General features: G+C 47.6%; 1 protein-coding gene across 1 annotated transcript in view; it reads right to left on the bottom strand.

Annotated features, from left to right (window-relative positions):
- Positions 1–26,115, bottom strand: part of SLC12A3 (solute carrier family 12 member 3) — a 204,324-nt gene that overhangs the window by 40,276 nt on the left and 137,933 nt on the right. Inside the window, exons 14-17 of the mRNA XM_063945407.1 lie at positions 20,155–20,310; positions 19,068–19,167; positions 16,224–16,335; positions 5,811–5,945 (exon numbers count right to left, since the gene is read on the bottom strand). Of these exons, the coding sequence (XP_063801477.1) occupies positions 5,811–5,945; positions 16,224–16,335; positions 19,068–19,167; positions 20,155–20,310 (503 nt within the window). The remainder of the gene's footprint in view (positions 1–5,810; positions 5,946–16,223; positions 16,336–19,067; positions 19,168–20,154; positions 20,311–26,115) is intronic.

Here is a 26,115-nt window from a genome sequence, read left to right as displayed (position 1 = left end):
CCTATTTGACACCCTGTACCAGTGATCCAGCGTGTGACAGTCTGGAGGAGCTGTGTGAGGCTGCTGCTGCTTATGCAGAGGAAGGCGCCAAAATGCTGCTGAGCCCGCTCTGATGTAGCTCCGCCCCCTGCAATGGCACCGGAGCTACCTAATTATATTTATACTGGCCCTGTCTCCTAACCATGCTGTAGCCTTACATGAATGTTTGGTACAGCCACCGCTAGCCAGTCTCACACAGGGGCTATAGCGGGTGTCCCCCCCCCCAGGAGGAACCCGTAAGCCTCACCCGCGCTTCTGCCGCACCATGACCGGGGGACCCCCCTAGCAGGGGCCCCGGTGTGTACTCACCACCGACGATCACCTTCAGGCAGTATTAGGGGTGTGCGGCATGCTGCGGTTTCGACAGCCAAGGCGCAGTGCCCCGCTGAACAAACAACCCCTCAGGACGGTGGTCCTGCAGCGGGGAAGCGGCTCTGCACCTCAGGAGGCCGGTGACCATCACCCCTCTAACTCCCACGGTACAGGTATGCTGTTGCCCAAACAGCATACCGAAATAAACAAATGTTTTTAAATAAAAAGAAGAAAAACTCTGGAGCTAGCAGAGTGTGCATCCTCTCCTGAGGGCACTTTTTCTAAACTTCCTGTGGGAGAGAGCATAGAGGGGAGGAGCCAGCACACCCAGTGGAAGAAATTTAAAGTGCACTGGCTCCTTTGGACCCCGTCTATACCCATTGTACTAATGTGTCCCCAATATCCCTTATGGATGCTAGAGATGCAGAAGATTTTGTAATAGATGTTTAAATTAAATATTGTTTGATAGTATAATTTACACATGAAGAGCGGGATGTACTAACCTTGCGCAGTACATCCCGCCACTTACTAACATATGTGATTAATATTGCAAAGGGCAAATCTCCAGATAAGAGCTGCCCTTTACAATGGTTGCCTGTACCTGGACTTCTGGCATGCGCAGAAGGATGCCGAGGCTATGGTATATGCTGTGAGGGATCCGATCGGATCCCTCTGACACCACCGATGTAGAAAGAACCCCATAGGCTTCTATAGGGTAATGCTATTACCTAATTGCTGCACTGAAGCCCCAACGCCCATATATACTGTACGGGAAATGCGGTAAAACCTTGAAAACTGTGTTTTACTGCATTTTCCCATTAGTACATCCCACAATCAGTAGCGGACCTTGGCACGGGCAAGCAGGACTTTTGCCCAGGCCGCCGCCTTCCGGAGGGCGCCGGCGCCATCCGGGGGGCGCCGTACCATGGCAAGATCCGCTACTGTACTACTGTGCCCCCCGCTGGTCCCCCGCTGTGTCCACCGCTGGTTCCCCGCTGTGAAGGGAACTAGACGCTACCTGTCTAGTTTCCCTTCGTGGAGAGGACCTTTGCTGTGCGGTGCGCGATTACGTCATTGCGCACCGCACAGCATTGTGGTACTGACACAGACGCTAGGGGTCATAATTGACCTCTAGTGTCTATCTATGCTGTGCTATGGGAGAGACGTCTTGACATCTCGCCCATAGATCCAAGGAGAGGAGTGGCGCCGGCGGAGCTCTGCAGCGGTCGGGAATCAGGAGCGGGGATAGAAAGTTTTTTTTTTTGTGTGTGTGTAAACGGCGCTACTCCTACAGGGGGCACAAATGGGAGCACAACTCTACAGGGGGCGTAACTGACCATGCCCCCTGTATGAAGCCACACCCCTATTTTCCGCCCGGGGCGCCAAAAGAGCTAGAACCAGCCCTGCCCGCAATAAGTAATTTACCACAGCTAATTGATTAGCCAGAGGCTATTCAATTTGCCCCGATAACCAGCACTTATCGGGGCTTATGCTTCGGGTGCCTCAGGTACGCAAAGCATAATCTACGATAAACAGCCCTCTGAGCCGTGATAACACATGGGTTCGGACACTTATCCCGTATTATCGCACGAAAACTGGACATTTTTCTCCCAGAAAAAAATGACCATCAGCCCGCTTTTGTCGGGAGAAAAATGATCTGGGCAAATTGAATACTGACCTCAGGGCCCAGATTCAATTAGCAGTAATTTACCATGTGGGAAAAAAGGTTTGCGGCCTAGAACTTTTCTGCAGGAGGTTAATCAATTACAGCCCCTATTTCTGAAACAGTAAATTTGCTGCTAACACGGGATAACCTGTTAGAGTCGGGAGAAGCACCTGGAGATATGAGTTAAAGCGTTTGCGGCACCTGCGATAAGGGCACTTAACATGGATTTCTGTATGAATCTGAGGAAGGCTCGAGCAGAAATCCATGTTCAGTTCAGCCTGTGGGTTTATTACAGATAATTACCGTGCGCTAATTGAATCCGGCCCTAAGGGGTACGTTTACTAAGCAGTGCTTTCAAAGCTGATGCATCTTCTGTGATTTGGGCTGCTTGATTTATAATACATAACAGCAGGGCCGGTGCTAGGGTGTTCGGCGCCCCCCTGCAAACTATAAATTTGCACCCTCCCATACTTTACAAATGGACAGCGCACATAGGGGCTCATTCTTACCTGATCACACGCTGCCGTTCATCGCAGCGCAGCAATCAGGTCAGAAGTGCGCATGCACCGGCGCCGCAGTGCACCGGCGCATGGCTGACAGCCGACGGCTGTCGTTGCCTAGCGATCGCCTCTGCCTGATTGACAGGCAGAGGCGGTCGCTGGGCGGGAGGGGGAGGCATGGCAGCGTTTGGCCACCGTTTTGTGGGCCGGACCGTGCTGGGGGCGGTCCGCAGTGGCCACGTGACATCACACGCAGCTGCTGCGACCCGGGCAGCGACGAGTAGCTCCCAGCCAGCACGCAAAAGCTGGGGGAGAGGGGGGGTAGCGGGCTTGACATGCGAGGCGGACTAGCCCTGTGCTGGGTGTCCCCCCGCATGTCAGTGTGCCTGATCGTAGCCCTGAAAAAAAGGGCTACGATCAGGTCTGAATTAGGCCCCTATTGCTTTTACACATAATGCTCCCTGTAGTAGTGCCGCTTACACAAGTAACGTCCCCTGTGGTAGTGCCGCTTGTACACAACGCCCCCTGTAGTAGTGGCACTTACACACGTAACACCCGCTGCAGTAGTGATGCTTACACACGTAATGTACCAGTGACGCTTATACTAGATGCAGTGACGCTTACACATGTAACGCCCCATGCAACAGTGACACTTACACACGTAACGCCCCCTTCAGCAGTGACGCTTACACATGCAACGCCCCCTGTACCAGTGACGCTTCCACGCGCAATGCCCCTGTACCAGTGACACTTAAGGCCCGTACACACTGATCGATATATCGGACGTTCTCTTGAACGGCCGATATATCTCGGGACTGTCGGCCAGTGTGTACGGCCGATACGTCTGTGAACTCCGTCGTTCACAGACGTATCGCGTCGGCCCCGCAGCACAGCCGACGGCCAATATATCTACTGATATATTGGCGCGTCGCTGTCGCCCGTACACATGCTGCGGCGGCCGGCGGTAATTGACAGCTGAACTGGGCGGGCGTGTGTACACGCCCGCCCAGTTCATGACGTCAGCCCCCGACGGATCGGGCAGTGTGTATGCACAGCACACTGCCCGATCCGTCCATAGATATATCTGCAGATCAGTTGATCTGCAGATATATCTACTAGTGTGTACCCACCTTTACACACACAACGCACCCTGTAATAGTGATGCTTATACTAGATGCAGTGACGCTTACACACGTAATGCCCCCTGCAGCAGTAACGCTTACACACGCAACGCCCCCTGTACCAGTGATGCTTGCACACACAACGCCCCCTGTACCGTGACGCTTACACATGCAACGCACCCTGTAATAGTAATGCTTACACACGCATCGCCCACTTGTACAGGACGATTGCACACGTAACGCCCCTGTACCAGTGACGCTTGCACACGTAATGCCCCCTGTACCAGTGACGTTTATACAAGAAGCATCTCGCCAGAGGCGTAACTAGGGCTTTCAGAGATGGAAAATGGCGCCCCCCCCCAAAAAAAAAAAAAAAAAAACACACGTGCGCGTGGTGGGAAAAAATGGGTGTGGCCACATACCAGAAGGGGTGTGGCTACGCTCCAGAAGGGGTGTGGCCACTGAAAATGGCCCACAGTGCCAGTTACATTGCCCCACAGTGCCGGATACATGCCCCACAGTGCCAGTTACATTGCCCCACGGTGCCGGATACATGCCCCACGGTGCCGGATACATTGCCCCACAGTGCCAGATACATGCCCCACAGTGCCAGATACATGCCCCACTCAGTGCCAGTTACATTGCCCCACAGTGCCAGTTACATTGCCCCACAGTGCCAGTTACATTGCCCCACAGTGCCGGATACATGCCCCACAGTGCCAGATACATTGCCCCACAGTGCCATATACATGCCCCACTCAGTGCCAGATACATGCCCCACAGTGCCAGTTACATTGCCCCACAGTGCCGGATACAATGCCCCACAGTGCCAGTTACATTGCCCCACAGTGCCAGATACATTGCCCCACAGTGCCAGTTACATTGCCCCACAGTGCCAGATACATTGCCCCACAGTGCCAGATACATTGCCCCACAGTGCCAGTTACATTGCCCCACAGTGCCAGATACATGCCCCACAGTGCCAGGCCCCACTTGGTGCCAGATACTTGCCCCACTGTGCCGCCGGAGCCCCCGTGCCGCCGGACCCCCCCCCGTCACTCACCGGCCGCTGGCTTGTTGTTATGTGAGGGGAGGAGAGCGCAGCGCCTCTGCTTCCCCTCACGGCTCCAGGTCTCCGGCGGCTGTCTGGCGCCGGTTCGCTAGCCAATCAGAGCTCGCGGACCGGCAGCCAATCAGGAGCCGGTCCGCAAGCTCTGATTGGCTAGCGCCGGAGACCGGACACAGCAGTGCTGCTGGCAGCGCTGCTAGTGCTGGCAGCGGCGGTGAGGGGAGGGAGAGACGCTGCGCTCTCCTCCCCTCACATTTAGGGTTGACGGGGGCGAGTGGGGCATGATGCCCTGGACGCCGGCGGCGCTCCCCTCTCCTGGGCCTGCCAAGGCGCCCAGGGCACAGGCCCCACTCACCCTACCCTAGATACGCCACTGCATCTCCCCCTGTAGCAGTGACGCTTACACGCATAATGCTGCACAGTCACACATACACCACATACACACACATACTGTACATATATTACACATATACAGTACAATCACACATATACACACACATACATATACACAGATACTGTATACATACACACACACAGATACTGTATACATACACACACACACACACACACACACACACACACACACACACACTTTCACTCACTCTTTCCAGCCACTTATATAAAGAAGTCTGGCAACTCGTCCTTCTGTGTTGCAGGCAGCAGCCTGGCCCCGTGCTCTGCCCCTTATTCCTGTGTAGCTCCGCCCCCTTTTAGATCCGCCCAGCACACTGCACTGTCAATCTGAGATGAGTCTGTGACAGGGGAGGGGGAGGGGGAGAGGAGGCTTCATGATGCCGGCATCGGTGCCTGTCACAGAGTGTGACAGGCGCAGTATCAGGCATCAGCAGGGGAACTCAGCAGCGGGGATGCAGAGCAGGCAGAGCGCCTCTCCTGCCTGGCGCCTACCTGCTTTGCATCCCTTTGCTGAGCGGTAAGTGCCAGGCCTGCATAACAGTCATGGTTTTGTATTTAATATTACTGCCCTTTAAAGAAGAGTGCCTAAAACCAACAAATTACACAGTAGCTTTGAAATGTGCCACTCAATAAGTTAACCCTAAGCATCTTTAAACCTCCCAGCAGATTATTACATATTACATGTGTACCTGGATGAGCATCTGAGCACCACTGCGCAGGTCATCGGCAATTATCCCTGTATAGAAGCCTCTAATCTTTCTCTTATTCAGCCACTTGACATGACCATCTGGGTTCAGTTCCTGGAGTTTCTGTTTTCTCGGGCCCTGTGTAAGGATCATAAACAAATATGACCTTAAGAGGTGTTCATTGCTGCACTAAAATATAGCTTGTGGTTAACAAGTACATGAGTACAGCATAAATTATAAGGATATCAATGATAACAATTTGAGTATACAACTAATTTAGCTATGAATAGGTTTTAAATTATGCATAGCATTTACTTATGAAGGCCGAAAATAGGATTTTTGTCACCCGGTGCAAGCTGGCCCTGGCCTACCCCCTGAAACCTACAGCCACCACGGAATGCTTCAGATTCATCACGAGTTTCCAACTTTTTGTTTCTGACTATCCAGGAGCCCCCTCAAATCCGGCGGCCGGGGCACGTTCCCCCACTAGTTGCAGCCCTGTCTTATGGAACAATAGGCAAAAATATACCAATCATGAGGGGTGTGGTATAACTGGTCTACAGTCATCAGGTCAACATGAGAATGTCAATAGGGTTGAACAGTCGTCATGTAGCATGTTGACCATGACCATATCGATGTACATCATGTCTACCCAGATGATGTGTCGACATGATGAACTGTTGACAAACCGTCCCTGATGATCTAGCTGTCTCTTATCTTCTCCTGATGGCTGAAAATGTCCGGATCTGCAGTACTCAGGCAGCATTTAGCATATGCCCATGAGAGGAACATGAGGAACACACTAGTGTGCCTCATATTCTTGTTACAGGCAAACAAAAATGAATGTTATATTTGCAGGAAGAGATATTAAATATATATTTAATAGGAGGACGGGTTCATTTATGACTATGTTGCCTCAATTATGGGCGCTGAGAGGCAGATGGGGCAAATAAAAAGTATTAGGCCTGTCTGGGGGACCTGTATTTAACCACAGATGTACCACACCCTCCAAACCTCCAAAATACGTGACCACACCCTCCTTTATATGGCTGCATGCATAGCAAAATGTTCTTTGACAGGCCCCCTCAGTATCCGGGCCTGTCCGTCATCTTGGCGAACCTTCCTGGATTATGGGTGGATGCATACCATAGTTTCTGTTGCCCGAATGCGGGGGGAGGGTAGTTTAGTGCAAGTCAACCTCCATTGCTGGGTTATTCATCCTCTGGCAGTGGTACACACTGGGACACTCAGTTGGGCTGTCCCCAAGTATAAAAAATTGCCTGCCAGCCCCTAAATATGAGTACATCATTAAAGATATACTACAGTGATGATAAAGTACTAATATGTGCAAATACAAAGTGATATTTTAATATAAAGATAAAATAAATACTACAAAAATCTTATCACAAAAATATGAATACATACCATCATTGTATAATTCCTCGTGTTGGACTAATCAATGCCCTTTTCAGACAGTTGCCAGTAAAATGTCAAACGTTGCTCCAGCGCCGTAACTACGTGTGTGCCAGGTGTGCCCGGCACACGGCGCAGTCGCCCTGAGGGTGCAACGGCCAGCGGCTTGTAATGAGTCAAATTGACTCATTACAAGCCGCCTCTGCTGTGTGTGCCGCTCTGGAGAAAAGCCGGAGGCAGGGGACGAGAACAGCAGCGCCGGAGGCAGTGGAGAAGGAGGAGGAGGAGGGAGGGGCAGAGCCGGCCCTAACCAATATGATGCCCTAGGCAAGATTTTGGCTGGTGCCCCCTAACACCGCCACCAGTTTGCCTCTGACCCTGCACCCCTTTCTCATCACCATCACCCCTCACCCATAGCAGTCCTTATTTTGGTGTTCCTACCCCCTATATTTAAAATAGGAACATTCGGCGCACAGCCCATAAAGGGGCGTGTTTTTGCTGGCAAGGGGCATGGCCACAAAATAATACCCCCAATTCAAATTATGATACACAGTAGTGCAACTTTATTCACATTTTATCATGCAATAATGTCCCTAATTCACGTTACATCACAAAGTATTACCACTTTACCTTATATACGTTACTCCTCACAGTAGTGCCCCTTATTCACATTACATCACACTGAATTGCTCCTTATTCACATTACACCACACCATATTACTCTTTATTCACATTAGACCACACAGTAGTCCCTTTTCTATACATTAGTAATGCATTTACACACATAATACCACACAGTAATGCCCCTTACACATATGACACACATTATTAATGTCCTTATAAAAATAATGCACCTTACACATTATGCCAACCTTTATAAATGCCCTTATACACATAATGTCCTTTACACATATGCCGCACATTATTAATGCCCTTATACACATAATGACACACACAGTGCCCCTTACACATTTTCTACACATTATTAATGCATTTATACACAACACGCATAATGCCTCTTATGCCAAACACTATTGCACAACTAACACACTCACACACACCACTCACACGGCCGCTAACACTGTGACCTCTACCTCGGCTTGTAAACAGATGTGTCCTCATAAATCTTGCCTCAATGTGCCATGCAGCAGGAGATGGCTGGTATGAGTCAGCTGGCAGCTCTGCTAACATCGGGCACCATTTTTTTTAACGAAAATGTGTCATATTGAATTGTTATGTGACTAGGATGCACAAGCAGCTTCTGTTGGATAAAATGATATGTGGCATTCCTATATACTGTGTGCGACTGTGGCTGTATCTGCATACGAAATACTACACACAGAATATAGGCATTTTAATCAGCAGATGCTGGTGCCCCATGGCATACCAAATGCCCTGGGCATTTGCCTAGTTTGCCTATGCCTAGGGCCGGCTCTGGGGAGGGGGACTGGAGCTGCAGCAGCACTATGTAATTGGTGAATGGCGCTGCTGTGAATGCTGGGATGCGCTTCCCTCATCCCAGCATTCACAGCGGCGGCGGGCAGCCAATGCGGAAGGAGAGGGGACTGCTGCAGCGGCGCCTCTACCAATTACATAGCGCTGCTGCGGCTCCAGTCCCCCTCCCTCCTCCTCCTTCTCCCCTGCCCGGGATCTGATCATCTGCCAGCACCGAGGAGCCTGACTGCCAGCGGGGAGAGATGGTAAGTATCTATCTGTCTCTCTCTCTCTCTCTCTCTCTCTCTCTCTCTATCTATTCTGTCTGCCGCAATGTGTAAAAAGGGGGGCTGTCTGCCGTAATGTGTAAAAGGGGCTCTACCTGGTGTAGTGGCGCTACTGTGCAGCGTAATTTGAATAATGGAGACTACTGTGCACCGTAGTATGAATTGGTATTATTTTGTGGCCACGCCTCTTCCCCATGAAGCCACGCCCCTACATATTTTTCGCACACCTATCTTGCATAGGGGGGGGGGCACCAATGACGTTTTTTGCACACAGCGCTAAAATGCCTAGATACGGCACTGCCTTGCTCAGCTGTGTACTCTACCAATTAACTGGTGGACTTTTGTTATAAAAACCTCTGTAAATTGTACTTTTTTTTTAATGAGAGAATCAGGTGAAGAATATGGTTTTAAACAATTTTATAAAAAAAAAAAAAAAAAAAGAATTATAACATTGGATAGTCACCATCAGAACATCGCAACATTGATTTTCTCAGTGCTTACTCATCTGAGCAGCCATCAGGTACACACAAGGGACCTGGGGAGGGTGGGGGTCTTAGATGTAATTTCCCCAGCAGCTGAAAATGTCTGCAGCCGCAAGGTGGAGGGTCCACCTGTGTTGACCAATCAGCAATGATCGGCAGCAAGGCAGACACTGATACCCCTTTCACATCGCACTAAAAACCCGGTATCGACACGGCATATTGCCATGTCGAAACGGGTCCGTGTGCGATGTGAAAGGTCCTTTGGTGAATTAGCGGGTCGCCTGACCCGGTAATTCAACCCGGTTAAAAAGAAGGGTTATTACCGGGTTGATTACCGGGTCAGGCGCAGTGTGAATGGGAGCCGTTCCGATGCGACACGGCTCCCATTCACAGCATAGGCAGAGGCGGCGCAGGAGATGAGCTCATCTCCCAGCGCCGCCTCCACCCCCGCCCCTGCTGCTGCTGCGCCCCCCGCTGCTATGGCAACCGACCTGGTATATTGCCGGGTCGGAAAGCCAGCAACGGAGCGCAAATGCCGGATCCCACCCGGTAAGTACACGTTTCTCTTACCGGGTAGGATCCGGCATTTGCGATCTGAATGCAGCATGAGAGAGGGTCAGGGAAGCAGGGACCGGAAGGTCCCTCTGAGAGTAACAGCTGCGGGAAGATTCTCTTCCTGCTGCTGTCCACACTGTGTATTTGACTGGTCGCATCGTTTGTGTCCAGATCAGATAATGCACTGTGTGGTGTGGTCGCAAACAATGTGGCCATTGCAGGCAAGTAGTTAAGATGTAATCTCTGTTACAAGCTTGAAAATATTTAAGAGCAGATATAACAATGAGTGATATTGTTGTTATCACTCATTACTAATCTTAAATGGTGCTTCAGCCAATCAGCTCCTGACGTGTTTGAAAAATGACAGTTAGGAGCGGATACTTCCAGCAGGGGGGAAAGATGGAGGTTGTAACTCTTGGGTGCAGCAAAGCGGGTCTGGGACTCCAGGTCGACAACAAAAAGGTCGACACACCTTAGGTCGACGCCAATTGGTCGACACACCTTAGGTCGACATGGGCAAAAGGCCGACAGGAACAATGTCGACATGGAAAAAGGTCGACATGAGTTTTTAATGTTTTTTTGGTGTCATTTTCTTCGTAGAGTGACCGGGAACCCCAATTAGTGCACCGCGTCCCCTCGCATGGTTCGGTTCGCTCGCCATGCTTCGGGCATGGTGCCTTCGCTCCGCTCCGCTTCGCTCGGCACAGATTACCGTTCCAATCGTAGTCCACATGGATCGTTAAGTATGAAAAGGTTCCAAAAAAGAAAAAAATTGTGAAAAACTCATGTTGACCTTTTTCCATGTCGACCTTGTTCCTGTCGACCTTTTGTCCATGTCAACCTAAGGTGTGTCGACCAATTGGTGGCGACCTAAGGTGTGTCAACCTTTTTGTTGTCGACCTGGAGTCCGGATACCGTTATTAAAGATACTAGAGGAGGCTCCTCTAGTATCTTTAATAACTGTCTCCTCTGAGGCGGCGGCCATTTTGGCACAGACTTTTCAATAGAAGCTTGCAGCATACTCTCCCCTCTCCTGTGACAGTGCAATATCTTGGTCATGCAAAGTGGGCAGAGCTACATGAAACAGCGAGGGCGGAGCTACACTGGACCAGGCTGCTACATCTCCGGCCAGCCTATGACAGCTAAGTTGAGGGAGAGTGAGTGGGAGAAAGTGTGTGTGTGTGTGTGTGTGTGTGTGTGTGTGTGTGTGTGTGTGTGTGTGTGTGTGTGTGTGTGTGTGTGTATCTATGCATGTGTATATATATTAATTTTGTATGTTATATATATATATATATATTAGTGATGAGCAGGTTCGGATCCTCGGGATCCGAACCCGCCCGAACTTCACCTTTTTTTTTTCACGGGTTCGAGCAACTCGGATCCTCCCGCCTTGCTCGGCTAACCCGAGCGCGCCCGAACGTCATCATCCCGCGGTCGGATTCTCGCGAGATTCGTATTCTATATAAGGAGCCGCGCGCCGCCGCCATTTTTCACTCGTGCATTGGAGATGATCGTGAGAGGACGTGGCTGGCGTCCTCTCAGTTTCTATGTTCAGTGGGCTGAAAATTGTGCTGCAAATATCTGTGCTCAGTGTGCTGCAAATATCTGTGCTCATTGTGCTGTAAGTGCAAATATCTACGTTCTCTGCCTGAAAAATGCTCCATATCTGACTGTGCTCAGTGTGCTGCAAATATCTGTGCTCAGTGTGCTAATTGCTTTATTGTGGGGACTGGGGACCAGCAGTATTATATAGCAGGAGGACAGTGCAGAGTTTTGCTGACCAGTGACCAGTGACCACCAGTATTATACGTTCTCTGCCTGAAAAACGCTCCATATCTGTGCTGCATTGTAGTATATAGTAGGATGACAGTGCAGAATTTTGCTGACCACCAGTATAACTATATATATAGCAGTACGGTACAGTAGTCCACTGCTCTACCTACCTCTGTGTCGTCAAGTATACTATCCATCCATACCTGTGGTGCATTTCAGTTTTGCAAACTTTGCTGACCACCAGTATATACTATATAGCCGTACGGTACAGTAGGCCACTGCTCTACCTACCTCTGTGTCGTCAAGTATACTATCCATCCATACCTGTGGTGCATTTCAGTTTTGCACAGTTTGCTGACCACCAGTATATACTATATAGCAGTACGATACAGTAGGCCACTGCTCTACCTACCTCTGTGTCGTCAAGTATACTATCCATCCATACCTGTGGTGCATTTCAGTTTTGCACAGTTTGCTGACCACCAGTATATATAATATATAGCAGTACGGTACAGTAGGCCACTGCTCTACCTACCTCTGTGTCGTCAAGTATATTATCCATCCATACCTGTGGTGCATTTCAGTTTTGCACAGTTTGCTGTCCACCAGTATAAAATATATAGCAGTACGGTACAGTAGGCCACTGCTCTACCTTCCTCTGTGTCGTCAAGTATACTATCCATCCATACCTGTGGTGCATTTCAGTTTTGCACAGTTTGCTGACCACCAGTATATAATATATAGCAGTACGGTACAGTAGGCCACTGCTCTACCTTCCTCTGTGTCGTCAAGTATACTATCCATCCATACCTGTGGTGCATTTCAGTTTTGCACAGTTTGCTGTCCACCAGTATATAATATATAGCAGTACGGTACAGTAGGCCACTGCTCTACCTACCTCTGTGTCGTCAAGTATACTATCCATCCATACCTGTGGTGCATTTCAGTTTTGCACAGTTTGCTGTCCACCAGCATATAATATATAGCAGTACGGTACAGTAGGCCACTGCTCTACCTACCTCTGTGTCGTCAAGTATACTATCCATCCATACCTGTGGTGCATTTCAGTTTTGCACAGTTTGCTGTCCACCAGTATATAATATATAGCAGTACGGTACAGTAGGCCACTGCTCTACCTACCTCTGTGTCGTCAAGTATACTATCCATCCATACCTGTGGTGCATTTCAGTTTTGCACAGTTTGCTGACCACCAGTATATACTATATAGCAGTACGGTACAGTAGGCCACTGCTCTAACTACCTCTGTGTCGTCAAGTATACTATCCATCCATACCTGTGGTGCATTTCAGTTTTGCACAGTTTGCTGACCACCAGTATATACTATATAGCAGTACGATACAGTAGGCCACTGCTCTACCTACCTCTGTGTCGTCAAGTATACTATCCATCCATACCTGTGGTGCATTTCAGTTTTGCACAGTTTGCTGACCACCAGTATATACTATATAGCAGTACGGTACAGTAGGCCACTGCTCTACCTACCTCTGTGTCGTCAAGTATACTATCCATCCCTGTGGTGCATTTCAGTTGTGCGCAGTATATATAGGAGTAGGCCATTGCTATTGATATATTACTGGCATATAATTCCACACATTAAAAAATGGAGAACAAAAATGTGGAGGGTAAAATAGGGAAAGATCAAGATCCACTTCCACCTCGTGCTGAAACTGCTGCCACTAGTCATGGCCGAGACGATGAAATGCCATCAACTTCGTCTGCCAAGGCCGATGCCCAATGTCATAGTAGGGAGCATGTAAAATCCAAAAAAATAAAGCTCAGTAAAATGACCCAAAAATCTAAATCAAAATCGTCTGAGGAGAAGCGTAAACTTGCCTATGTGCCATTTACGACACGGATTGGCAAGGAATGGCTGAGGCCCTGGCCTATGTTCAAGGCTAGTGGTTTAGCTTCACCTGAGGATGGAAGCACTCATCCTCCTGCTAGAAAACTTAAAAGAGTTAAGATGGCAAAAGCACAGCAAAGAACTGTGCATTCTTCTAAATCACAAATCCCCAAGGAGAGTCCAATTGTGTCGGTTGCGATGCCTGACCTTCCCAACACTGGACGGGAAGAGGTTGCGCCTTCCACCATTTTCAGGGGGCCTGCAAGTGCTGGAAGGAGCACCCGCAGTCCAGTTCCTGATAGTCAAATTGAAGATGTCACTGTTGAAGTACACCAGGATGAGGATATGGGTGTTGCTGGCGCTGGGGAGGAAATTGACAAGGAGGATTCTGATGGTGAGGTGGTTTGTTTAAGTCAGGCACTCGGGGAGACACCTGTTGTCCGTGGGACGAATATGGCTATTGACATGCCTGGTCAAAATACAAAAAAAAATCACCTCTTCGGTGTGGAATTATTTCAGCAGAAATGCGGACAACTGGTGTCAAGCCGTGTGTTGCCTTTGTCAAGCTGTAATAAGTAGGGGTAAGGACGTTAACCACCTAGGAACATCCTCCCTTATACGTCACCTGGACCACATTCATCAGAAGTCAGTGACAAGTTCAAAAACTTTGGATGACAGCGGAAGCAGTCCACTGACCACTAAATCCCTTCCTCTTGTCGGCCACTTGTGTCGCTTAGCTTAGCCATCCAGCGACCTTGGTGCACCTCTTTTTTTCTTTGCATCATGTGCTGTTTGGGGACTATTTTTTAAATCTGCCATCCTGTCTGACACTGCAGTGACACTCCTAGATGGGCCAGGTGTTTGTGTCGGCCACTTGGGTCGCTTAGCTTAGTCACACAGCTACCTCATTGCGCGTCTTTTTTTCTTTGCATCATGTGCTGTTTGGGGACTATTTTTTTGAAGTGCCATCCTGCCTGACACTGCAGTGCCACTCCTAGATGGGCCAGGTGTTTGTGTTGGCCACTTGTGTCGCTTAGCTTAGCCGTCCAGCGACCTTGGTGCACCTCTTTTTTTCTTTGCATCATGTGCTGTTTGGGGACTATTTTTTTGAAGTGCCATCCTGTCTGACACTGCAGTGCCACTCCTAGATGGGCCAGGTGTTTGTGTCGGCCACTTGGGTCGCTTAGCTTAGTCATCCAGCGACCTCGGTGCAAATTTTAGGACTAAAAATAATATTGTGAGGTGTTCAGAATAGACTGAAAATGAGTGGAAATTATGGTTATTGAGGTAAATAATACTATGGGATCAAAATGACCCCCAAATTCTATGATTTAAGCTGTTTTTAAGGGTTTTTTGTAAAAAAGACACCCAAATCCAAAACACACCCGAATCCGACAAAAAATTTTCAGGGAAGTTTTGCCAAAACGCGTCCGAATCCAAAACACTGCCTCGGAACCGAATCCAAAACCAAAACACAAAACCCGAAAAATTTCCGGTGCACATCACTAATATACATACACATATATATATATATATATATATTGTGTAGCAAAAAATGATACAGCGCCACTTGTGGGGTATGGTCTCAATAATATATGTAAAAAGTTTGCTAAAATGCTAAAAACACACAAAACCTTATTAGAGGTGTCTGCCAACCCATAAGATTGCAATACTGGTACAGTATTGCTGAAAGGAGTGTAGAGTGGGGGGATAGGGGTACCAGCAACTAGTGTTGTTTAAAAATGCAAATGCTAAAACTTATAATTTATGAGCCAAAAAATATTTAAAATTGAACAAACAGTTTTTTAATAACACATAAAAAATGGGATAAAACATAAAAGTTTTCCAAATATTGATAAAAACATAAAGGTCTTATATAAAAGGTAAGGAGTTCTGACTTAACTTAAAATAGGCAAGGGGGTCAATTTTTTATTTTATTTTTTGCGAGTCCCGGGCCCCAGAATTTCTAATGGCGGCCCTGGGTGCCCTACTCTTTTTCCCAAAAATGTAGGAGTCTACTAGAGATTTGAAGACAGTGGGAAAGTATGAATCACACTTTCCAAGAAATGTAATGGTCACAGGCTAACTACAGAATAAGGAATTCTGACCAGGTAATATAGCGTTAGGGCCGTTCTGCTTACTGCAAATAATATATTAGACACAATGCACACATTAGAATACTGTAAATATAGAATATTATGTACTGGGGGTATATGGTATGATACTTATTTGAGAGAGGTACTCACGAGGACCTATTTAAGTTGGAGGCCACCCTTTGTCTAAGGTAGCTGTAATAGCTGGCCCAAGATGATCTCACCTTTGATCCTGCAGATGTCTCTACTCATTGAGAACATGGGCAATGCTGTTGTAAAAGAAAGGCATGTAGCAGAAGCCCACAGTTTAATTTACTCATATTTTCAATACAACTTTCATGGTTATTTAATTTTTGATAGTTGTGGAACATTCCCTTCTCTACTTGCAAATGCTTATGTAGAGCTTGGTACCCAAAGGGATTTCCCTGGCTGCATAATAAAAATAAATGTACTCAAATTCATGTACTGTAGGTGTCATTTCAGAAACCATAACAATTATGTCAGCTTCTACTTACAATAATTATATTCCCGCATATCATTAGGCTCTGTTTTTTTGTAAACGTTCCCACAAAATCCACAAGAGCGGGCCGGAAATTGGGAGGTCCAGTCAGGACTAAACACTGCGGCCTATAAAGAGAGAATACATAGAGTAGATCACAGCTCTGCAAAAGTTGATCATTTGTTTATGCTCTAGATGAAGTCTGTATCACATTTCACACAATACATATGAACAAAATAAAAAATTTAACCAGACCTCTGGTAGATGTTGAACGGAGGTCTAAAAGTCAAGGTGAGCATTCGAGGTGACACAGTTTGTGTCATTACTGCACTCACACTATTGAATCAATTTTCTGCCCAACAATACACAATGGAAAAAAAAGAAAATGCAGGTGCACACTCTGAGAACACTGGCAATCAGAACTATTATAATAAACTCTGAAATTAAACATGGAGTAAAATTAAGGGTTCTTACCATAATTTTTGCCCCAAAAAATATGGGCCCACCTACTACGGCCAGGCGACTTCATCAGGTGGAGCCCTAAAATTCCTAATGTTCAAGTCCAGAGTACGGGGCCCTTCCGGGCCAGCACAACTCAACCACTTTAAGGCATCACACTAGTGAGAAGTAGCAGTTTAAGGTGTATATTCAATAACTGTCGGAAGCTACCGCCAGGTTCCGACCTATTCATTACGGGCCAATTTATTCCGACAAGTCGTGAAACCCGACTTGTCGGAATGCTGTCGGAATGCACGCTGATCGGCGGCTTCAGCCGCCGATCAGCGTGCATTGTCGGAAGCGGGGCCAAACCCGACAGGTTTTAGCCCCGTTTCCGACAATCTCAATCCGACTTTAAAAAAAGTTGGATTGCGATATGTGACCTGAACGCAGGAGATGGAGGGAGCAGCGGGGAGAGCAGGAACCCAGCGGCAGCATCCACCCGGCTCCAGCAAGCGACGTCCCGCTTGCTGGTGCCGGGTGGACGCTGCAGTGAGCCTCCGCGGCTCCCCGTCCCCTCATCTCCTCCCCCATCCGCTCCGTCTCCTCCGCTGCTCCCCCCCCCCCCGGCGCCGCAGAAATAACCTGACCTCCGGCACCGCATCCTGCTTCCTGCTCAGCTCTGGTGCCGCAGACCGCTCCCCCCTCTCCCCCGGCACCGCTGACCGCTCCCCCCCTCACCCCTGGCGCCGCTGACAGCTCCCTCTGCCACTGCTGCAGGACAGGACACATGGAACGCCAAATCCGACAGTCGGATTTGTCCGCTCTTTGAATAGGGGTTGTCGGGTCCATTCCGACAACTGCATGTCGGAATGCACCCGACTCTTATTGAATATACCCCTAAGTGTGTCTGTTTGGCTTCACAAGTCCCAGGTGTGTGATACAGAAGATATACACTAAAAAGATAGACAGTAATTAGGTTGACAGGGTCAAAAGGTTGACATGGTCAAAAACACGACACATACATTTTTGGGGGTATGTTTTGTGTTTTGAAACATTTTTTACCCCAATTTGCTCACCACGCTTTGGGCGTGGTGCCTCGGTCCGCTCGCCACAAGGTTACTAATGGTGATAGTTTGTGACATGGATAGTTAATTTGATGAAATGTGTTCACTCGTCACGCTTCGGGCTCGGTGGCAAGCGGAGCAACGCCACAAGGTTACTGAAGGTAATAGTTTGTGACATGGATAGTAAATGCAGCAAAAGTTAAAATATAAAAATCATGTGTTGACCATACGTCGACCTTTTGACCCTGTCGACCTTTTGACTGTCAACCTTTTGGCCCTATCAACCTTTTGACCCTGTCGACCTTTTGATTATCGACCTAATGCATGTCGACCATTAGTGGTGGTGGGGGGGTATCCCGTGCTCTGGACTTGAACCTTAGGAAAATTAGGGACCCACCTGATGAGGTCACCTGACCATGGTAGGTGGGCCCATATTTTTTGGTAAAAAATTATCCTAAGAACCTCAGTGTTACTTCATATTAAAGTGCAGAGTTTATTATAATTGTTCTGATTGCCAGTGTTCTTGGTGCTTCGAGACGTGTGCACTTACATTTTCTCTTTTTTTCTGTGTGGCACCAAAGTCTCAGCATGGTAGCACCTCTTATGTTTATAATTAGGGTGTGCAGTGGGGCACCCACACCCCACCCCTCATACAACAATGGGGGTCATTCTGAGTTGATCGCTCGCTAGCTGTTTTTAGCAGCCGTGCAAACGCTATGCCGCCTCCCACTGGGAGTATATTTTAGCTTAGCAGAAGTGTGAACGAAAGGATCGCACAGCGGCTACAAAATAATTTTGTGCAGTTTCAAAATAGCTTCAGACCTACTTAGGGCTTGCGATGACTTCAGACTGTTCAGTTCCTGTTTTGACGTCACGAACATGCCCTGCGTTCGCCCAGTCACGCCTGCGTTTTTCCTGGCACGCCTGCGTTTTTCAGAACACTCCCTGAAAATGGTCAGTTGACAACCAGAAACGCCCACTTCATGTCAATCACTTTGCGGCCAGCAGTGTGACTGAAAAGCTTTGCTAGACCTTGTGTGAAACTACGTCGGCCGTTGTGAAAGTACATCGCGCGTGCGCATTGAGCCGCATACGCATGCGCAGAAGTGCCTTTTTTTGCATCATCGCTGCACAGCGAACATTTTCTGCTAGCGATCAACTTGGAATGACATTTTCCAGGGTTCCACCACTGTGTAATGATGCGTTTCGCATCATTATGCAGCACTAAATCTCATAATTGTGCTCACCCAGTACTCTTGCCATACAGGAAACCTGCAGATTTTGTCAGGATTACAGAAGGATTCCCAGAAATCCAACAGATTGGCCCTAAAGGCTGGACATTGAGTCATATTCACCTGAAATTTTTGATGTGATCCTCCACTTGGTTGAGCCCCACACAGTAAGACAGAGCCATGTTGTAGGATCCCGCCTGTACAGAGGAACCCCAGTTTGCCTCTGTGAGCAAATGTCAAATGCTATGTTAGAGGACATGATGTGTATGCATGCATCAGTTCTATAAAATTATAATACACAAATAACTGTACTATAATAAATGTCTATAAATTGTATTATTTTGATCTGGTATTAGCATGTTATCAGTAATAATGTGACAGTTCTAACATTGTCATCTGAATATTCATCAAGAACACTGTTACGGCTTCCACATTAGAGCATGGTTTCATAAGCTGATCATAAATACAGCTCATTGTTTTCCATGGAAGAGCAGCAATAGCACATGGGACACAGTAATGTGACTTAACTGCTCCCAGTTTTTTAAAAATGGCCCTGTGTTCTACCACTGGAAATAACTAAAGCGGAATCTTTATTTTAGTAGAATTCTTCACCCTGTGCACCCAGATTACAGGAGATGGCTGACCACTGTTGGCCAGGTGGCGGATACTTGAAAGTGGTCCGTTACACTGCAGCACCAACCCAGAAAGATGTGACTATGGGTAGGGCTGGCATTTGGCATCTCATGATGAGCATAACTCCAGAAAAATCACCCACACAAGTACTTTCTTGCAATGTTTTGTGAAATATCGGCTATGTAACGTCTTGTATAACTACTTTAGTACATACAGTATGTCTTCAAAAAAATATTAAGTTTTCTGAACTTTGGGTGTTCTGGTTTTTCATGGGAACCAATAGCCTTTCCATCTGTCATTTACTGTACATTTACAAGATATTGTGATTCGCTCAACCCTACCCTACACTTCCCCTATGCTCCACCATGCCTATGATTGTGCCTTTGATTGTGTTTAATTGTTATCCCATGTACTGGTGCATAATTGTATTACCTAATCTATGCACCCTGCTGCGGATATCATGTGACATCATATACAGTAAATAAAAGATATTAAGATTACAATTCAAACACAGTTCTGGGTTTAGCACTTCCGATATAGAGGCATACGTATGGCAGATTGTGCGTAGTGTACATACCAGGCTTCTTATACAGGACATAAGCCAGCAAGAAGATGACAATACCGATAGCAATCAGAGCAGATTCCCAGGCCAGCAGGAACATGATGACTACAGACACTACTGCTCCAAACAGTGAGGCCCATTTACTGTAATATTTAAATGAAGGTCTCCAGCCTGGTGGGGATACAGCATTAAACCAATAAGCACCAAGCATACGTTTGTCATCAGTGTTTTGTTTGTTTTTGTTATTGGAGAGAAAAGAAGGAAAGAAGAAGGAAAAGAAGAAGGAAGACGAAAATACAACTGGAATTAAGTGAGCAATAAAGAATAAATATAATTAAAGGGGGATTACATTTAATATCATGTCCATTTAGCACTTTATTATGGGCACCACAGGTCCTATTTGTCTACCAATACTAAGGTGTGCTGACGCTTTACAGGTTCTACTAGCACCAATATGTTCTAGGACTAGAATAGCGAAGCAGTTAATGGCTGCCAGGGCTTGCTGGGAGTAGTGGTGCCACATACTAAAATACTATTTTGAAACTATTGTTCTCATGCTATCCCAACACTCACCTCCCATGAGAGGAAACAAGAGCTCAAGTGCTATCATGATGGGGTTTTATTTTCCTTGAAGTGGAGCCCCACGCTTTACGTTCCCCCCTCACATTAATATTAACCAGCCTTGGATATTAGCGCTGGTGGTAGCTTTTGTGGAGGAAGGGCTATGTATTTATTTATGTGTTTTTAACACTGGAAAGATGTGTGTTTATGATCCTTATAATTAAGATGTATCTCTGCACTAATGGGCCCTACACACTGACAGATCCGCCACCGAGCTGCCTTACGGGCGACCCGGCGGCCGGGGGGGGGGGGGGGGGCAGTGGCGGAGGGAGTGAAGTTTTTTCACTCCCCCCGTCACCCGGCTCCATAGTAGTGCAGGCAAATATGGATGAGATCGTCCATATCGGCCTGCATGCACAAGCAACGGGGCACCAGCGATGAACGAGCGCGGGCCCGCGCATCGTTCATCGCTGGTGCCTCCAAACTGAAAGATATGAATGGTATCTCGTTCAATATGGAACGAGATCATTCATATCTTTCAGTATTATCACCCATAAGGGTCGAGTAAAAGATTTCCCTGCTCATAGGCATAACTGGAGATACAGCTAATCTGAATACTGTAGGTCACATCTCCAGGGGCATTCCACATGTACACACCTGTACTGTACTAGAGCAGCATGTGCATGCCGTCTGATCCGCCTCCAGTTAGAGGGGGCTGCAAGTGCTATCTGGGCAGAACTCAAAAGTCAATGTTATTTTACTGCGCATGTAAAACAAAGCAACATTTTACACATGAACGCAGCACTGTAAATGAGAGGTATATTTACTAAGGTGCGGGTATTTAGAGGTGGAGATGTTGCCCAGAGCAACCAATCAAATTCTACTTATAATTTATCTACTACCTTCTAAATTATAATAGCTGGAATCTAAATGGTTGCTATGGGCAACAACTCCACTTATAAATACCTGCACCTTAGTAAATATACCCCTGAGAACCTTAGTCAATAGCAATAGATGCATAAATTGTACTAAACCATACCAACCAATAAGTCACTTCATTTCATTGTTAGACCACAACATAGATGAAAGTTAATTGCTGATTGGTTGTGATGAAATCAATGTCTAACCATGAGCTATAATGAATGAAGTTGGTAAGTCACAACCGAACATTAACCAGGTGTGGTATAATAGATTTACAATGTGTAGGTAGATAGTTAATAGGTTGACAACATATGGCCGACACGCATTAGGTCGACAGGTACAAAAGGTCGACAGGTGTGATAATGCTGATTATCTTTACAGGAATAAAAGCTATACCTTAAACACACCGTAAATACACTTTAAACCTTTAGCCGCTGCGGCCGCTATACTTAATTCACACTCTACGCACCTTTTATGCTATTAGCGTACAGAGTGCCGTACAGTGTACGGACTTTGCGTACACATGCCGCGCTGACGGTACAAAGTACTCACAGCGCGTACACACCCAGAGATACACTTTAAACCTTCTACAGCAATGCAATAATAATAATACACTTTAAACCTTAGCAGTGCAATGAGCACACGACACCAATTGTGATTTTACCGCTGGGTTCCGACACCACAGTGGATTATTTCTGAAAGGGGGTTTATAATACAAATTATACACTACAATACAAGACAATATATAACAGAATAATGGCTACAGTCAATGTACATACGTGAGTATATTCGCGCGCGCTTCCCGGTCCGGTCCTCCGTCATCAAATAGATAACTTTGTGAGTCTTGTGTGTGGCCGGGCTGCAGCAGGCTTTATTTATACAATTCTTCCAAAAGCAATACAATGGATACTGTAATCCCTTTGTCCATTGGACACAGGAATGCACTTTTACAGTACAGGAGAGGTCACAGGTTGATTTGAAAAGGTAGGCGATATCTTTCCCAACTGCTCTTGTGGGTGGTCTCCTCTGGATTCCCGCCGCATACATAATATACAGTAAATACAGTTTATATCTATATTCTGCTTCTGCACATAACTATCCGCAGGAACTTGCGATCTTCCGCAGACCAACACCGGAATGTTACCCTTAAAATACTCTACAGCTGGATACCAAATACCACCTTATAACCTTAGTCTGTCCCCTCCTATCCTGTAAAGGTGAATCCCTTTGTTCTGCAACTATTTAAACAGCTATAACTTTCTGATGTGGTGCAAGGAGACTATGTGTACATTGTGCACTATTTGGATTAAATATGTAATGTGTTTTGATGGCTCTCCACGCGTACACAAATTCTGCCGTAAATACCCACACCACGCGCCGATGCGCAGGACCGCTGGAGCGACCATACGCAAATTGCGGATATGTGCACGCACGGCAGAACAAGTGCACGCGCAGAGGGCATGTGTGTGCAGTTTGTACGTGATGTGTGTTCTGCAATATTTTTCGACTTTGACAGGTGCAAAGCTCGACAGATGTAAGATCGGTAGGGTAAAGAGGACAACATTATAATGGTCGACATATTTTTGGGTGGTTTTAAAGCCAATTCTTGTATATTCCAGTTATGTGACCACCATCAGTACAAACGTGTATGGTAACCACGCTTCGCTCCCCACAGGTTCCCAATGGATGGCCACCACGTGGATAGTAAATCAAGCAAATGTTGGGGAAACGTCAACCCCCCCCTCCCCCCCCCCCCAAAAAAAAAAAAAAAAAAAAAAACGAGTTTTATGGTAAGAACTTACCTTTGTTAAAACTCTTTCTGCGAGGTACACTGGGCTCCACAAGGAATAGACATAGGGGTGTAGAGTAGGATCTTGATCCGAGGCACCAACAGGCTGAAAAGTTTTGACTGTTCCCAGAATGCATAGCGCCACCTCCTCTATAACCCCGCCTCCCTGCACAGGAGCTCAGTTTTCAGTTAACCAGCCCAATGCAGTAGCAGGAAAAGAGACGACAACGGTTAGTAGCCACATTCACCACACTCTCACGACAGGAGAAGTGTCAGCGGCTAATGCCATACCAACCCAAAGAAGCTAAGTGCGTCAGGGTGGGCGCCTTGTGGCGCCCAGTGTACCTCGCAGAAAGAGTTTTAACAAAGGTAAGTTCTTACCATAAAACTCATTTTCTGCTGCGGGGTACACTGGGCTCCACAAGGAATAGACATAGGGGATGTCCTAAAGCAGTTCATTATGGGAGGGGACGCACTGTAGCGGGCACAAGAACCCGGCGTCCAAAGGAAGCATCCTGGGAAGCGGCAGTATCGAAGGCATAGAACCTTATGAACGTGTTCACAGAGGACCACGTAGCCGCCTTGCACAATTGTTCAAGGGTCGCACCACGGCGGGCTGCCCAAGACGGTCCAACAGACCGAGTAGAATGGGCCATAATGTGAGCAGGAGCTGACAGACCAGCCCTCACATAAGCATGTGCAATCACCATTCTAATCCATCTGGCCAAAGTTTGCTTGTGAGCAGGCCAGCTCCGTTTGTGAAATCCAAACAGCACAAAGAGAATATCAGATTTCCTAATAGAAGCAGTTCTCTTCACATAGATACGGAGAGCCCGTACCACATCCAAAGACTGCTCTTTGGGAGACAGATCAGGAGAAACAAGTGCCGGAACCACAATCTCCTGGTTAAGGTGGAACGAAGAAACCACCTTAGGTAAATATCCGGGACGAGTCCTAAGAACCGCCCGGTCATGGTGAAATATCAGATATGGGGAACTACAGGACAAGGCACCCAAATCCAACACTCTTCTAGCTGAAGCAATAGCCAGCAGAAACACCACCTTAAGGGAAAGCCACTTAAGGTCAGCTGAACCAAGAGGTTCAAACGGAGACTCTTGTAACGCCTCCAAAACCACTGACAAGTCCCAAGGAGCCACAGGCGGGACATAGGGAGGTTGGATACGCAACACGCCCTGAGTAAAGGTATGCACATCAGGTAAGGTCGCAATTTTTCTCTGAAACCACACCGACAAGGCAGATATTTGAACCTTGAGGGAGGCCAGACGCAGGCCTAAGATCAGGCCCTGCTGAAGAAAAGCCAACAACTTGGCTATACTAAACTTGGAAGCGTCATAATCGTTAGATGCGCACCAAACAAAGTAAGCATGCCAGACCCTATAGTAAATCCAAGCCGAAGCCGGTTTCCGGGCCCACAACATAGTTTGAATGACCGCCTCAGAAAACCCTTTAGCCCTTAAGACGGAAGCTTCAAGAGCCACGCCGTCAAAGACAGCCGGGCTAGGTCCTGGTAGACGCAGGGGCCCTGAACGAGGAGGTCTGGGCATTGTGAAAGTAGAATTGTACGCTCTGACGATAGGCCTTGCAGGTCTGAGAACCAGTGCCGTCTGGGCCACGCTGGAGCTATGAGAAGCAGAACTCCTTTTTCTTGCTTGAACTTCCGAATTGCCCTGGGCAGGAGTGACACCGGAGGGAACACGTACGGCAGCCGAAACCTCCACGGTACCGCCAGCGCATCCACGAATGCTGCTTGAGGATCCCTTGTCCTTGCTCCGAAGACCGGAACCTTGTGATTGTGTCGAGACGCCATCAGATCTACGTCTGGAAGGCCCCACTTTTCCACTAGGAGTTGAAACACTTCTGGATGGAGGCCCCACTTGCCAGCATGTACGTCCTGGCGACTGAGAAAGTCCGCTTCCCAGATCAGGTGAGGCAGGCCGTCCCACTTGGCTAGAATTAGCCTCTGGAGGGGGCGAGAATGGAATTGAGTATACTCCACCATGTCGAATGCTGATACCATGAGGCCCAGCACCTGCATTGCCAAATGTATCGACACTTGCGGACGAGAAAGGAAGCAACGAATCCTGTCCTGAAGTTTCAGGACTTTCTCCTGAGACAAGAACAACCTCTGGTTGTGAGTGTCCAACAGCGCTTCCAGATGCACCATGCTCTGAGCAGGGACCAGGGAGGATTTCTTCCAGTTGATGAGCCACCCGTGGGCTTGTAGAAAGCGGACCATCATATCCAGATGACGTAGGAGAAGTTCTGGGGAATTTACCAGGATTAACAAGTCGTCCAGATACGGCAGTATCCTGACTCTTTGACGGCGGAGTACCACCGTCATCACCGCCATGACCTTGGTGAAGACTCGCGGAGCCGTAGTTAAACCAAAAGATAACGCCCAAAACTAGTAATGGAGGTTGCCAATCGCAAACCTCAGGTATTGATGATGTGACGCTGCTATAGGAATATGCAGGTAAGCATCCTGTATATCCAGGGAGACCATGTAGTCCCCAGGTTCCAAGGCCAGAACTATAGAACGAAGGGTTTCCATACGGAACTTGGAAACCTTCACAAACCTGTTCAATGCCTTGAGGTTGAGAATGGGGCGGGAGGACCCATTCGGTTTTGGGACTAGAAACAGCGAAGAATAGTACCCCCGACCTCTCTGCGCTAGAGGCACCTGT

This window comes from Pseudophryne corroboree, chromosome 11 (genome assembly GCF_028390025.1).
Source record: "Pseudophryne corroboree isolate aPseCor3 chromosome 11, aPseCor3.hap2, whole genome shotgun sequence".
Lineage (NCBI taxonomy): Eukaryota > Metazoa > Chordata > Amphibia > Anura > Myobatrachidae > Pseudophryne > Pseudophryne corroboree.
Note: the sequence above shows the minus strand (reverse complement) of the source record. Positions and strands in the feature narration are given on the sequence as shown.